The sequence below is a fragment of the Nelumbo nucifera genome, chromosome 3 (genome assembly GCF_055504915.1).
Source record: "Nelumbo nucifera cultivar China Antique chromosome 3, China Antique-T2T, whole genome shotgun sequence".
In the NCBI taxonomy this organism is placed as follows: Eukaryota; Viridiplantae; Streptophyta; class Magnoliopsida; order Proteales; family Nelumbonaceae; genus Nelumbo; species Nelumbo nucifera.
The window spans coordinates 92,078,882-92,090,290 of NC_142651.1; the positions used below are offsets into that span (position 1 = coordinate 92,078,882).

Genomic DNA, 11,409 nt, shown 5'->3' on the forward strand with positions numbered 1-11,409 from the left:
TCCAATATGTCTTGTTAGTTTATTCAATCCATCCAAAATGATTTTGAACTGAACGGAATTTGTCTTGTCTAATCCAATATGTCTTGTTGGATTATCCAAATTGATTTTGGATTGGACGGGGTCCAATCCAAAACCGGTCCATTAACACCTTTAAGCCCATCCCCGTCTTGGGTCTTATCTTCTTTACACCATCCACTAAGCCCAGCCCAATCCAATATGTCGCGACCCGCGGGCCTTCTCATTATAAAAACCACTCAAGGCATTCGAGCTTGGCCTCGGCTCCAGTCGTACGTAGCGAATAGCAAGCACGAAAGCAGAGCAGAGAAGAGAAAACGCAACACAGATTGCGATCTTGATCTTGATCTTGAAGGCGCAGATATGCAGCAAGAGAAGGGGAGCGATCACGGCATGGGTTTAGACTCAGTTATTACGCATCCCATGTCTATGCTCCAGCTCGGGAGCACTGATTTCAGCCACTGTGAGTTGTGTGGCTCCTCCCTGAAGAAACGATCATCTTCGGATCCGCAACAAGAACAAGAACTCTGCACCTCTGAGCCATTAAACAAGAAGATCATGGTCGATCCAACGTTATCATACTCGTCACCGCCAAAACCTCGCTCAATCTCAGACATGGTCTCATCTCCTGTCCCCACAAGCACTGTTCTTGGTTCTTCCTTGTGTACTCTCCGCCGGTGCAACTCTGAGTCGAACCCTCCCTCCGAAAATAAAAAATTTCCACCACCTTCCCCACAGAAACCACAATTTCTTGGTCGATCACAATCTTTCCCCACGCCATCACCACCTGCAGCACAACCGCCGGCGGCGACTGGTTTAGACAGGCTTCATTCTTTTTCTAGCTCATCCGACACACCAAAGACACCCATGGAAACGGGGATGTTGCCATCTTGTCCACCTTTGGTTCCGTCCACCATTCCCTCTGCCGTTCAAGAGCCGACCAAGAAAAATGCCGCATGTCAAGAAACTACAACGACACCGCCCACAAAAGATACAGTCCGATCATCCGATTTCGGTCAGACGCTCTCCAAGATCACCAATCCTGCACTGTCGGATCCTGTGAAGGTGGAGACTTCTGCTACGAAGGTAATTAAAGATTATTTTGGAATCGGGAATAACTAATCCGGCACAAGCTTAAGCTGGGTTTAGTTCAAGCTGCTTTTAATTGTTTTCTATCAGATGTAAATGACCATAGGAGCTCTGTTTAATTACAGAGATCGGAGCAGATAAAGAAACGAGTGAGACAGATAAATGAATGCTGTAACGAAATGATGCAGGAGGTAATGGAAGAAGAAATCGGTGATGGAACCAACAACAAGGTCTCAGTCTCTATCATATATATCATTTTCCCTTGATTTTGTTTTTGTTTAAATCAAACTTGCTTGTTAATTAGTAATGTTTGGGGTGCAGGAAGTTTCAGAGATTAACGAGGAAGAAAGTGTGACAGTTAGGAGAGAGGGAGAAGGTTTCAGTGTCCATTACAAGTGTGGCTGTGGAAAAATGTACCGTGTTCTTATCATCTGAGCTCTAAGAAGACTATTTGTCTGTTTTCTGTGTTGTATATATAGAGACGTAATTTTGATTTGGGTTTGTACTTCTGTTAGTTTACATATATTTGTGCTATATTTTTAGACTTTCTGCAGTTAACACGAGTCCAGCCTTAATTTGCCACGTGGCTAATTAAGCAATTTTACATTGACCATTTTTATTCAAAGAGATTACATCCAGATGCTTGCCTAGGTCTAGAAAGGGAGTTTACATTGGAAAGGTCCATAATCTGATGGACAGGATGCATTAGCCACCTCATCACTGCACATGGATTAAAATGGGTCCATGGATAGGGCCCATTTTGATATAGACCCAGGATAGGGGAATGAAGTTGGAACCGACCTTCGATCATGATTCAGCTATTCCCCCTGTCTTTTCTTACCAGGAGTTTGAAAAACAGAAAAGCAACAGTAATAATAACTGTGTTCAAAACCATTGAGATTGAGGAACCAAGCACAAGCAGAGCCTGTTCACAATTGATCCTTTCGAATTCTACGGTTAAAAGAAGTGTAAATGGAGAAGTGAAGAAGAACCGAATTCTACGGCTAAATCATATGGACTCTAGTCTCCATATCAAGTTCGACCTCTAATCTGTGCTAAGCCTTCTCTAGGGATATGGGTGGGGTTTAATCTAGACTTAAAAAATACACTCATAATATTGTAAAGACCATAACTTCTTACATGGGACTCATGTATTCTATTTGGGTTATTGGAAATTATAATTGGGAGAAGATCTAGACATCCAAATAGACATTAACTAATCCTTTTCCCACTACTTTTGAAAATAAAAAAAAAGAGAGAGAGAGAGTAAAAAAATGAAGAAGAAGATTTTTGAGAAACTAGCATATGGGAGCATGGTTTGTACGTAAATATTCAAGGCCCATTCACTTTTTGGTAAGTTATTTACCTGGGTAAATGCAATTATCTGGCCAATGGAAACTAAAATCGGATTGACCAACTTTCCTCCCTCTCAAAATCTAAAAAAAGAATACCCCCTAAGTATTATATAATTTCAAATCAAACATGTAAAAGTATAATACAAAAATGTAACGGATCATTAGTTCAAAAATAAACCCTGAAGCAATGATGTTTTAGAATTCTACTAAGTTGAACTATAACTAGAGTCATCAATTTGAAGTGAGCTATGTGATCACAATCCAAAGGTTAAATAGTTGCTATAAAGTTGGTCTCTTCCTGTGGTGCTAAATGCCCATCAAAGTCCACAAGTTCCCTGCATTAATTTTGACATTTGTAAATGTGAACTAAAGGTCAACCCAAATTTATATTAAGAAATTTCAATATTTTTTATGACATTATGAATATGGAAAGGAGTGGAAATTAACATTTTTAGTCTAGTTTCTTAATTTTACCTCCCAATAGAAGAAATAACACTCCTTTATGAGATGAAACTTGGCTTTGGAGCAAGTAAGGAAAAGAGAACTCCAAACTTGCATCTTAACATCAGTTACTATACCCCTTATTAACTTCAAATCTCATCCATACTAGTTTGAGAGAGGAAACTGATTAGTAATTACTGTTACTACTATTATTATTATATTTACATGTTGGACGGTTTATGTTTAATTGTTAATAATGTTTTAAAACGCAGAGGTGTGACGCGAGGCATTCCACTACCTAGAGGCATGAGACATAGTTCAAAATGCAAGATGCGTTAGCCTCCTAAATACAAAGAGGCATAAGCCTCCTTAAGAGGAGGGGGGTTAGGAGGAGGAAGGGGGATCTCATTTTTTTCTTTATTTTTAATAAAAACATTTTATATTAAAAAGAAAAAAGATGGATAACATTAGTGGAAGGGGGGGTCTTGTCGAAGCAAAGGCGAATGAGCAAAGCGTGGTAAAAAGATATCACAATAAAAAAATGAAACATAGATATCACGATAATGAGGTTTCCATCCCTCTCTCCCTCATCTCTTGTCACTCCTTCAGCAGCTGGGAACCAAACTGAATTCATCTCCGGCGAGGTAAGTCATTGATTTCTTTCTCCCTCTTTCGTTTTCTTTCTCTCATTCTCTCCATTAAGCATGATGCCCACAATTGTATGTCCTGCCAGTAAACCTTCACAAGAAACCCTAGAATCTATTAAGAGGTTGATTGATATTTTTTATAGATTTTTTTTTGAAATTTTCAAAAAATCAGAATTGATTGCAATAAGGAATATGTTCAGTAGACCAGTTATGTTTGATCTGTAACATATTTCTAAAGACTATGGAAGTGCTCCTATATTTTTTTTTGTCGTATTTGAAAATTTGGCAACTTTTTCTTCCCTCTATTTTGCTTCCTATCTTTATCAGTCCATTTGAGTTGTTCTCACTATCAAGATTCCTAAATGGATGTATCCTTTGGATGGACTTTATTGTTACTATTAATATTATTTATGTTTTTTTTCTTAATATTTTCTTCAAATAGTAGAGATGAACTAAAGATGATAATCTATTTCAAGGTTTGATGCTTGAGGTGATTTTGGAATTTTTGTTTATAGTATTGCCAGTTTTTTATTCCTTTGTGTTTTGTTCATGGTGCCTGTATATAGAGGTGTGAATTAGGCCATGTCACCCACGGCATCGGCCTGGCAAGCCGGCATGCGGGCAGTGCCAAGCCCGACATGATCATGTGGGTCATGTTGGGCCTGGGTTAAATTTGGAGTCCACGACAAGCGACACGGTCCATCACAGGCCAGCACGGCACAGCTCGTAGGCCTGTAGCGGGCCGTGCTTGGCCCACCTGAGAACTAGCCGTTAGGGACCCCCCAACGGCTAGTTTCAGCTTTTTTTTGGGGGGGTTATAGAAGCACCCCCTAACAGCTACAAACAGTTATATAAGGGGTATTTATGTATTTTGGTTATGGTGGGAAGAAAAAATGACACAAATGCCCCAAACATCTATATAACAGCAAGTTTAGGGGGCATTTTGGGTAAAGTGATAAGTAACTTTATAATGACCAAAATACTCATCCAACAACTAAAAAACGGCTTGCTTTTAGGGTATTTTGGGCAATTGAATTATTTTCAATTCCTATAAATAGCTATATTCTCCACTGTTCTCATCACACCAATTAAAAATTTCTTTTAATCTCTTCCTCTCATATATTTTCCGAAGTCTAAAGTGATCTGAACTCTAATTGACTGATTCTCCAATTCTCAACTTTATTGAAATTTTAACAAGAAGAATGCTTGCTCAACCAGGTCAAGTATTTCAAGTTAATTAGCAATTTGAGAGGCTTGGACTCTTGGAGTTGAAAGGCTTCAACCATTCAAATCAAGTTGGAATTCAGAACTGGCAATCCAGGTAAGTTCAATTAAATTAATTTTATTTTTTTATAATTTTAAAAAATGGCCAACTCCTCCCAAAACCAATTCCCCAACATTGTTCAATGTCAACAATATTCAGTTGTATCATGATAGTGTTAGTACCGATATGGATGCTATTGATGTTGATGGAACTTCCACCCTTAGTACTAACACTAGGGGAAAGAAAAAGAAGGCATCTAAGTTAATTAACTCGGTTTGGAAAATATTTAAAGTATAGGAGGTTAAGGGGAAGGGAAAAATAGTTGTTTGCCAAATATGTAGGAAAGACTTTAGCTATTGTAGCAAGAATGGCATTGGCCATTTGGGCAGACATTTGCTCAACCATGAAAAAGAAGAAGAAGAAGAAAAGAAGAAGAAGTAAGAGAAACAACACACACAAATTGGGTAGAGGGTTTTGGTACATTTAAATATTCTCAAGAAAAAATGAATCAAGAATTAGCAAAATACATTTTACATGCTAAACAACCATCTTTGTTAGTTGAAGATACTAAACTTGAAAAATGGTTGTGTAATTATGTAAATCCACAATATAAAAAAGTTTATAGGAATATTATTAGATTAGATGCTTTAAAAATTCTTTATTCATGAAAACAAAATTTAATTTACGTGTTATCAAATCTTAATTCTAAAGTTGCAATTACTTCTGATGTTTGGACTTCTAAATTTAACATAAGTTATATTTGTGTTATTAGTCATTTTATTTATGAAAAATGGTTTTTAAATAAAACAATTTTATGTTTTACTAGGATTGAATGGTCACATACTTGCCCAACTATTGTTGCAAGCATTTTAAATACTTTACATGCTTACGGAATTGAGAATAAATTATTTTCTATTAGTTTTGATAATGCTAGTAATAATGATTATACAATAAATATTTTAAAATATAAATTAAAACCATGTTTAAATGGTAAACTATTTCATATTATATGTACATGTCACATCTTAAATTTATGTATTATGGAGCAAGAAAACAAGAATTTAAATATTTATGTCAAAATTATGGTTTAAAATATAAACATTTTATATTAGATGTTAAACATAAATGAAATTCTACCTATGCTATGCTAGAAAGTTGTATTTCTCATAAACAAATTCTTACTGATCTTTATAATGCAAAAATGCCTAATGATATTATATTTGAGGAAGACTAGGAAATAGCAATTTGTATAAGAGATTTTTTAAAATATTTTTATGATGCAACTAATGAACTATCAAGTATTTGTTATCCAATTAGTTGTAATTTATCTTATCAATTAATGGTGATTAGTGATTGTTTTGCAAAATATATAAATAACCCACAATTTAAAAGTATTGTTGAAATAATGGAAAATAAATTTAAAAAACATTGGGAGAACATTTCTCCTCATTATTGCTTAACTACAATATTTGATCCTAGGATTATGAAAGATGGTTTAGATATTTTACATGAAACATATTATGAAAATATGAATATTGAAATTGAAAATAAAAAATAAGAAATTAATAGTTTATTATTTTAAATGTACAGTTTATATGAATATAGAGTAATAGAAAATAATTCTACAAGTTGTACAGATGCATCTTTTATTTCTGAATCTGAAATTGAGCCCAGTAGTATAAGAGAAAAAAAACTATTTTATTTAATAAATAGAAAGCAAAAATTTGCTACATCAACAACAAGTTCATTTATTGAACTTAATTTTTATTTACAAGCATTTTTTTCTACTTTAGGTTAGGGAACAAATAATTTTGATATTTTAGCTTGGTGGAGTAAATATTCAAAAAAATTATCCAATTATCGCTGCCATGACACCTGATTTACTAACCCCTCTAGTGTCTACATTTCCATTGGAGTCTTGCTTTAGTGAAGGTACTAGGGTTTTGGACGACAAGAGAAGTTGTATGAATGATGAAAGTATATAAATGTGCATCTACTTTAAAGATTGAGTGGATATTGAAAATAGAGTATAAGACAAAGGAGAGCATGACACTACACCCGATATTTCACCTGAAGCAGATGATGAAAGTCATGATTCATGTATATTAGTTGTATAGCATTTTTTCAAATCATTGTAAATTTTGTTTTAATTTTATTTAATCTATTTGCTATTTTTTAACAATGTAATTTTGTAATTTCAATTTGTAACTATATTGTATTAATTTATTTCATTTTCCAATTTTCATATTTCATTCATCCAAGTGCCCAACCATTATATGCTTTGTAATTTGTATAATTTAAATTTAAATGAAATAAAATTTCCATTTTCTTCTAATTTTTTATTCCATTCTTATTTGGTTAAGTATTTTTTCATTTATTTGTTAGATTTCTCATTTATTTTTTATTTTTCAAATAGTTCCCAAAGCCCAAAGGAAAGTTAAATATTTTAGTTTTGCACTTTTACTTAGCAAATAAATAGAAAAAAATCAAAAAATCAAAAATAACAAAAAAAGGTAAAAAACCAATCTAGCCCGATTCAGCCCACGCCCAAGGCCCGACCTGTGGCCTAGCCCAACACGGGCCTGCATGGGCTTGGGTCGTGGGCTGGGTCGGGCCGACCCCCCAAGTTATCCCTAGGGAGGGCGACACAGCTTGGAACGACCCGTGGGCCGATACATGGCCCGCACTTTGCGTGGGCAACCCGTTTTACACCTTTACCTATGTAATATTTTTTTGTTTTCATTGCACTTTTCTTTTGTTGATGGTGTATTTCATTATTTTATTGGTGCTTTGTTTAGTGTATAGTATGATCACTTTTGGGCTATGCCATATACAATTTGAAAATTTTAATTTTTTTTTATTTCATTTTATTGTGATGAAATGACTTATGTTTTGGAGTTTTAATGCCCCTGAGTTGGATGCTTGAACATTTGTTAGTGGCGTCTGAACCTCTCTCTCTATCTATCACTGAAGATGGCCTCAAAACCGTATATCTTTTGCGATGTGACTATCATTGTATAATAGACTTGTTCTCTTCAACTCCAAGAAAAAAGATATTATAAATTTTCTCTTCAACTCCAATAAAAATATTATAAATTTTTCTATAATAACATCGAATTGTCAAAGCAGATCAAGGGTTAATGGGGTTATGTACAAGGTTTTTCTCTTAATTTTAAAAGTTGTGATGAAACAATCTATGAGTGAATGTTGTGGCTAATTCCCACTCTATGTATATTATTTTTATAAAATATATTTATTTAGAGATGACTTAATTGTTATAATCACTTTGATATAATTATAAAATAAATAATATTCACTTAAAGCAAAAGACTTGTCTTATCAATTTCATTCGTCATAATTAATTAAGATTTAGGTAGTGTTTGATAGTGTAGTGAACCCACGAGATAGTGGGTTTACCCCTCTCCTTATCCATTAGTTCACATGTTTATTAATTCATACAATATTCTTTTATTATTTGTCTTCTATCTAACTAATAATATTTATCTTACCATTACAATTGTTAGTAATTGGTATTAAAAGTGATGGTGCATGATCCGGTCACTCCTAACTGGCACTTACATGGCTCGTAGAAGGTACCTGAGATGGAGAAGAAGAAGAATCTCCAGGGGCTTGTCCGGCAGGAACACTCCGATGCTTAAGTTAGTATTCTATAGGAGAAGAAAGGAAAAGATGAAAGCGAAGAGTGCAGATAGCACGAGAGTAGAAGATGATACCTCCGTCCCTTGATATTAGCTCCTTATAACAGAAATCCGTTGTATCAGGTCCACCGGCCTCTGACAGGGCAGGTATAACCACCACTATCAGTCTGTCGTAGCCGTTACTGGCTGGGCTGAGGTGGCACGCGTGGGGCCGTCATCGCAGGGTACGTGCCTGTCAGGTGTAAGACACCCTCTAAAGGTGGTAGGCACGACGCTGTCTAACGAGGGATATGGCTGCTACCCCTAGATTTGTCAGGTACGGTGGTCGGGCAGGAGATTTTCCTGCGATACGCCGAGCTACCCTTCCGCGAGTTACTCTGTGTCGGGCTATCTCGTAAGCGACGAGCTACCTGTGGCAAGCTAAGTTGAGCTGTCTGGCCCGAGGTGTCTTTACCTCGGGGTATCTATAGGCGGATCGGTGTGTTCCTGTCTGGGAGAAGCTTCTTGAGGAGTGCTCATGCGGCCCATTCCTAAGCTACTTTGCAGCGAGCTCGGAATACTTCAGGATTACCTTTAACAGAATTGGTCCTTGGGGTGACTTGTTTGCTTGGGAGCTTGGGCGAGCTAGTTCCCTTAGCTCGCGAGCTAAAGTTACCTCGGAGTATCCCTTCAAAGGTAGCTCGGGGAACCCGAAACTCGCGTTGTGGCAAGCTTCTCCCTTTGTGGGCTATGATGTAACGAGATGCTTTATGGGCCCGTCACCCGGTTGCACTAGACTACAATGCTGAGCTGTTGTTCGTGCTGGGTCAGTGTTCGTGTGTCACCGTTTCATAGGTCGGGTCAAATCGTCCCCCATCAAAAAATATGAATTTTACTTTTCTATGTTTATACTAATTTTAATAATTCTAGATTAATTTTCATTAATTATTTATCATGAATATTAGTTCTCTTATGTGTGTTTTATATTTTTATATAATTGTTAATTTTTTAGTGATTATTAATATTTTGAATTCATTTGTTAATTTTTTATTAATTTGTATTAGCTATGGCTAAATTGATCACATGTTAAATTAATTTGTATTATTAATTAATATTTTGATTGAAGAACACAAAAACTTATTACTCTTGATCAACATCGTAGATAATCTCACATTGTGTATCTGAGATACATAGAATCAAAGCACAAGATGTGGCATGAACCACACCACAACTCACCTATTCTGATATGGCATGTTGTGATTGAGAATATACTAACCAATTTCTCATCCACACTACAGAACACCCCCTTAGGAGGGCAAAAATATGTAAGAAACCATTCAAAACCACTTGAATCTTGGATTAGGTCCAATCCAAGTCTAATTGATGTTAGGGGTTGAGTTAGATTAAATGGATGGGATTCAAACCTCTTTTTTGGAGTTTTAATGCCCTAAATTGGATGCCAAACCCTTTGTTGGTAGAATTTGAACCTCTCTTTATATGTCACTTGAGGGTCTTGTCTCCCTTGTGATGTGACTATATCACTGCATGGCAAATTTTTCTTTTCAATTTCTAATAAAAATATATATTTTTTATAATAACACCAAATCATCAAGAGAGCGAATCAAGGGTTTCATTTGTTTTTACAATATGCTTATATTTATTTATTTAGAAATTGCTCATTTGTTATCATTACCGTTCAAATATAGTTGGATATTTGATCGGATTTGTTGCGAGTTTGGTTGAGGGTGAAAGGCCAATTTAGATTAAAGTGATAACGTTAGTCAGTTTTGTGTTATCAAGAAAACAAAAGAGGTCATTAGATATTCACCCAAAGTAGGGAGATTGGGCTTACATTAAATATTCAGCGAGACACGGATTGCATTAACTTTGTGTGGCCAATTGATGTTTAAAAGAGAGAGAGTGATACGATTTAAATTGTAATATTTACAAGGCAAAATTTATATATTGCATCAATTTTCATACAATGTATTATAGATTTTTCATAACTATAACTTACTTTTAGATATTTCAATTAGGTAAATTAAGAAAATTAATTTAGCATAGTTTAATTAGTTATCTTAGTTAATATATTAAAGTTAACTTAATTGATTAAAGATGGTAAATTGAATAAATTATTAACTTAATTACATATTTTAATTGCATTAATTACTTAAAAAATAATAATAATTTTACAATTACAATCAATAAATTTAAAACAATTAATAATTTCTTTTTAAGAAATGCAGTAAGTGAATTTAAGTAAGTTAACATACATTGGAGGGGAGGGGGAGAGAAGGGGATGTAGGTATTTAATCAATATCTTTTCAAGGGAGATGTTCCCTAGCTCAAAATAAGCTATAATAGAGATATTGACATTTTTATTTTACTACTTTTTTTTTTTTTTGGATCATCTATTTTACCATGGCAATTGATATCTCCAAAACCCTTTGTTGGATTTTTTATCTAATTGAGGGAACCAATGCTTGCTGACCTTATCTCTGTTGGAAGCTGTTTTTTCCTCCTTAGCGTTCCTACATTTTGCACCACTTGCAAAAGGATTCTCGAGTTAGTTTCTCAAGTTCAGATTGGCGCCCCACACGCACATCTCAATATGCATTGGGAACATCTCCCACACTTGTTATTGGAAGATGTTCCTGATTTTATTTTTTTTGACATTTTGGTGATACATGAATTAATTCGGAAATTGAACCTGCAGGACAAACCAGCTAACTACCACCCTTCAGTGATAAGAATGTAACACTTAAATATTATCAAACCGGCTCATATCAAATTTGATAGGAGTGGGTCCAAATTAATTGGAAACAATCATAACCAGATAATTTAGTTGGATTTAAATTGGAATTTAGACAAATTTATACCTTTTACACCTAAGGCTGCAATTTGGATCATGCTAGTTACAAGTTGGGTTGGAGTTCGACTAGTGTTAATGATTGAAAAAG

At 35.0% G+C, this 11,409-nt stretch overlaps 1 protein-coding gene across 1 annotated transcript; it reads left to right on the forward strand.

The window, feature by feature from the left end:
- Nucleotides 1–263: 263 nt before the first annotated feature.
- Nucleotides 264–1,686, forward strand: LOC104608994 (uncharacterized). The gene is made up of 3 exons (XM_010275144.3): nucleotides 264–1,101; nucleotides 1,230–1,334; nucleotides 1,426–1,686. Exons 1-3 carry the CDS (start codon nucleotides 379–381, stop codon nucleotides 1,537–1,539), a joined length of 942 nt encoding a protein of 313 aa, XP_010273446.2. The 5' UTR covers nucleotides 264–378; the 3' UTR covers nucleotides 1,540–1,686.
- The last annotated feature ends 9,723 nt before the right edge of the window (nucleotides 1,687–11,409 follow it).

Bases quoted from the DNA above. Each gene is read 5' to 3' on its own strand.
- LOC104608994 (XM_010275144.3), top strand. From the start codon at position 379: ATGCAGCAAGAGAAGGGGAGCGATCACGGCATGGGTTTAGACTCAGTT. The intron at 1,102-1,229 runs GTAATTAAAGAT...GTTTAATTACAG, and splicing joins TGGAGACTTCTGCTACGAAG to AGATCGGAGCAGATAAAGAA. The intron at 1,335-1,425 runs GTCTCAGTCTCT...TTTGGGGTGCAG, and splicing joins GTGATGGAACCAACAACAAG to GAAGTTTCAGAGATTAACGA.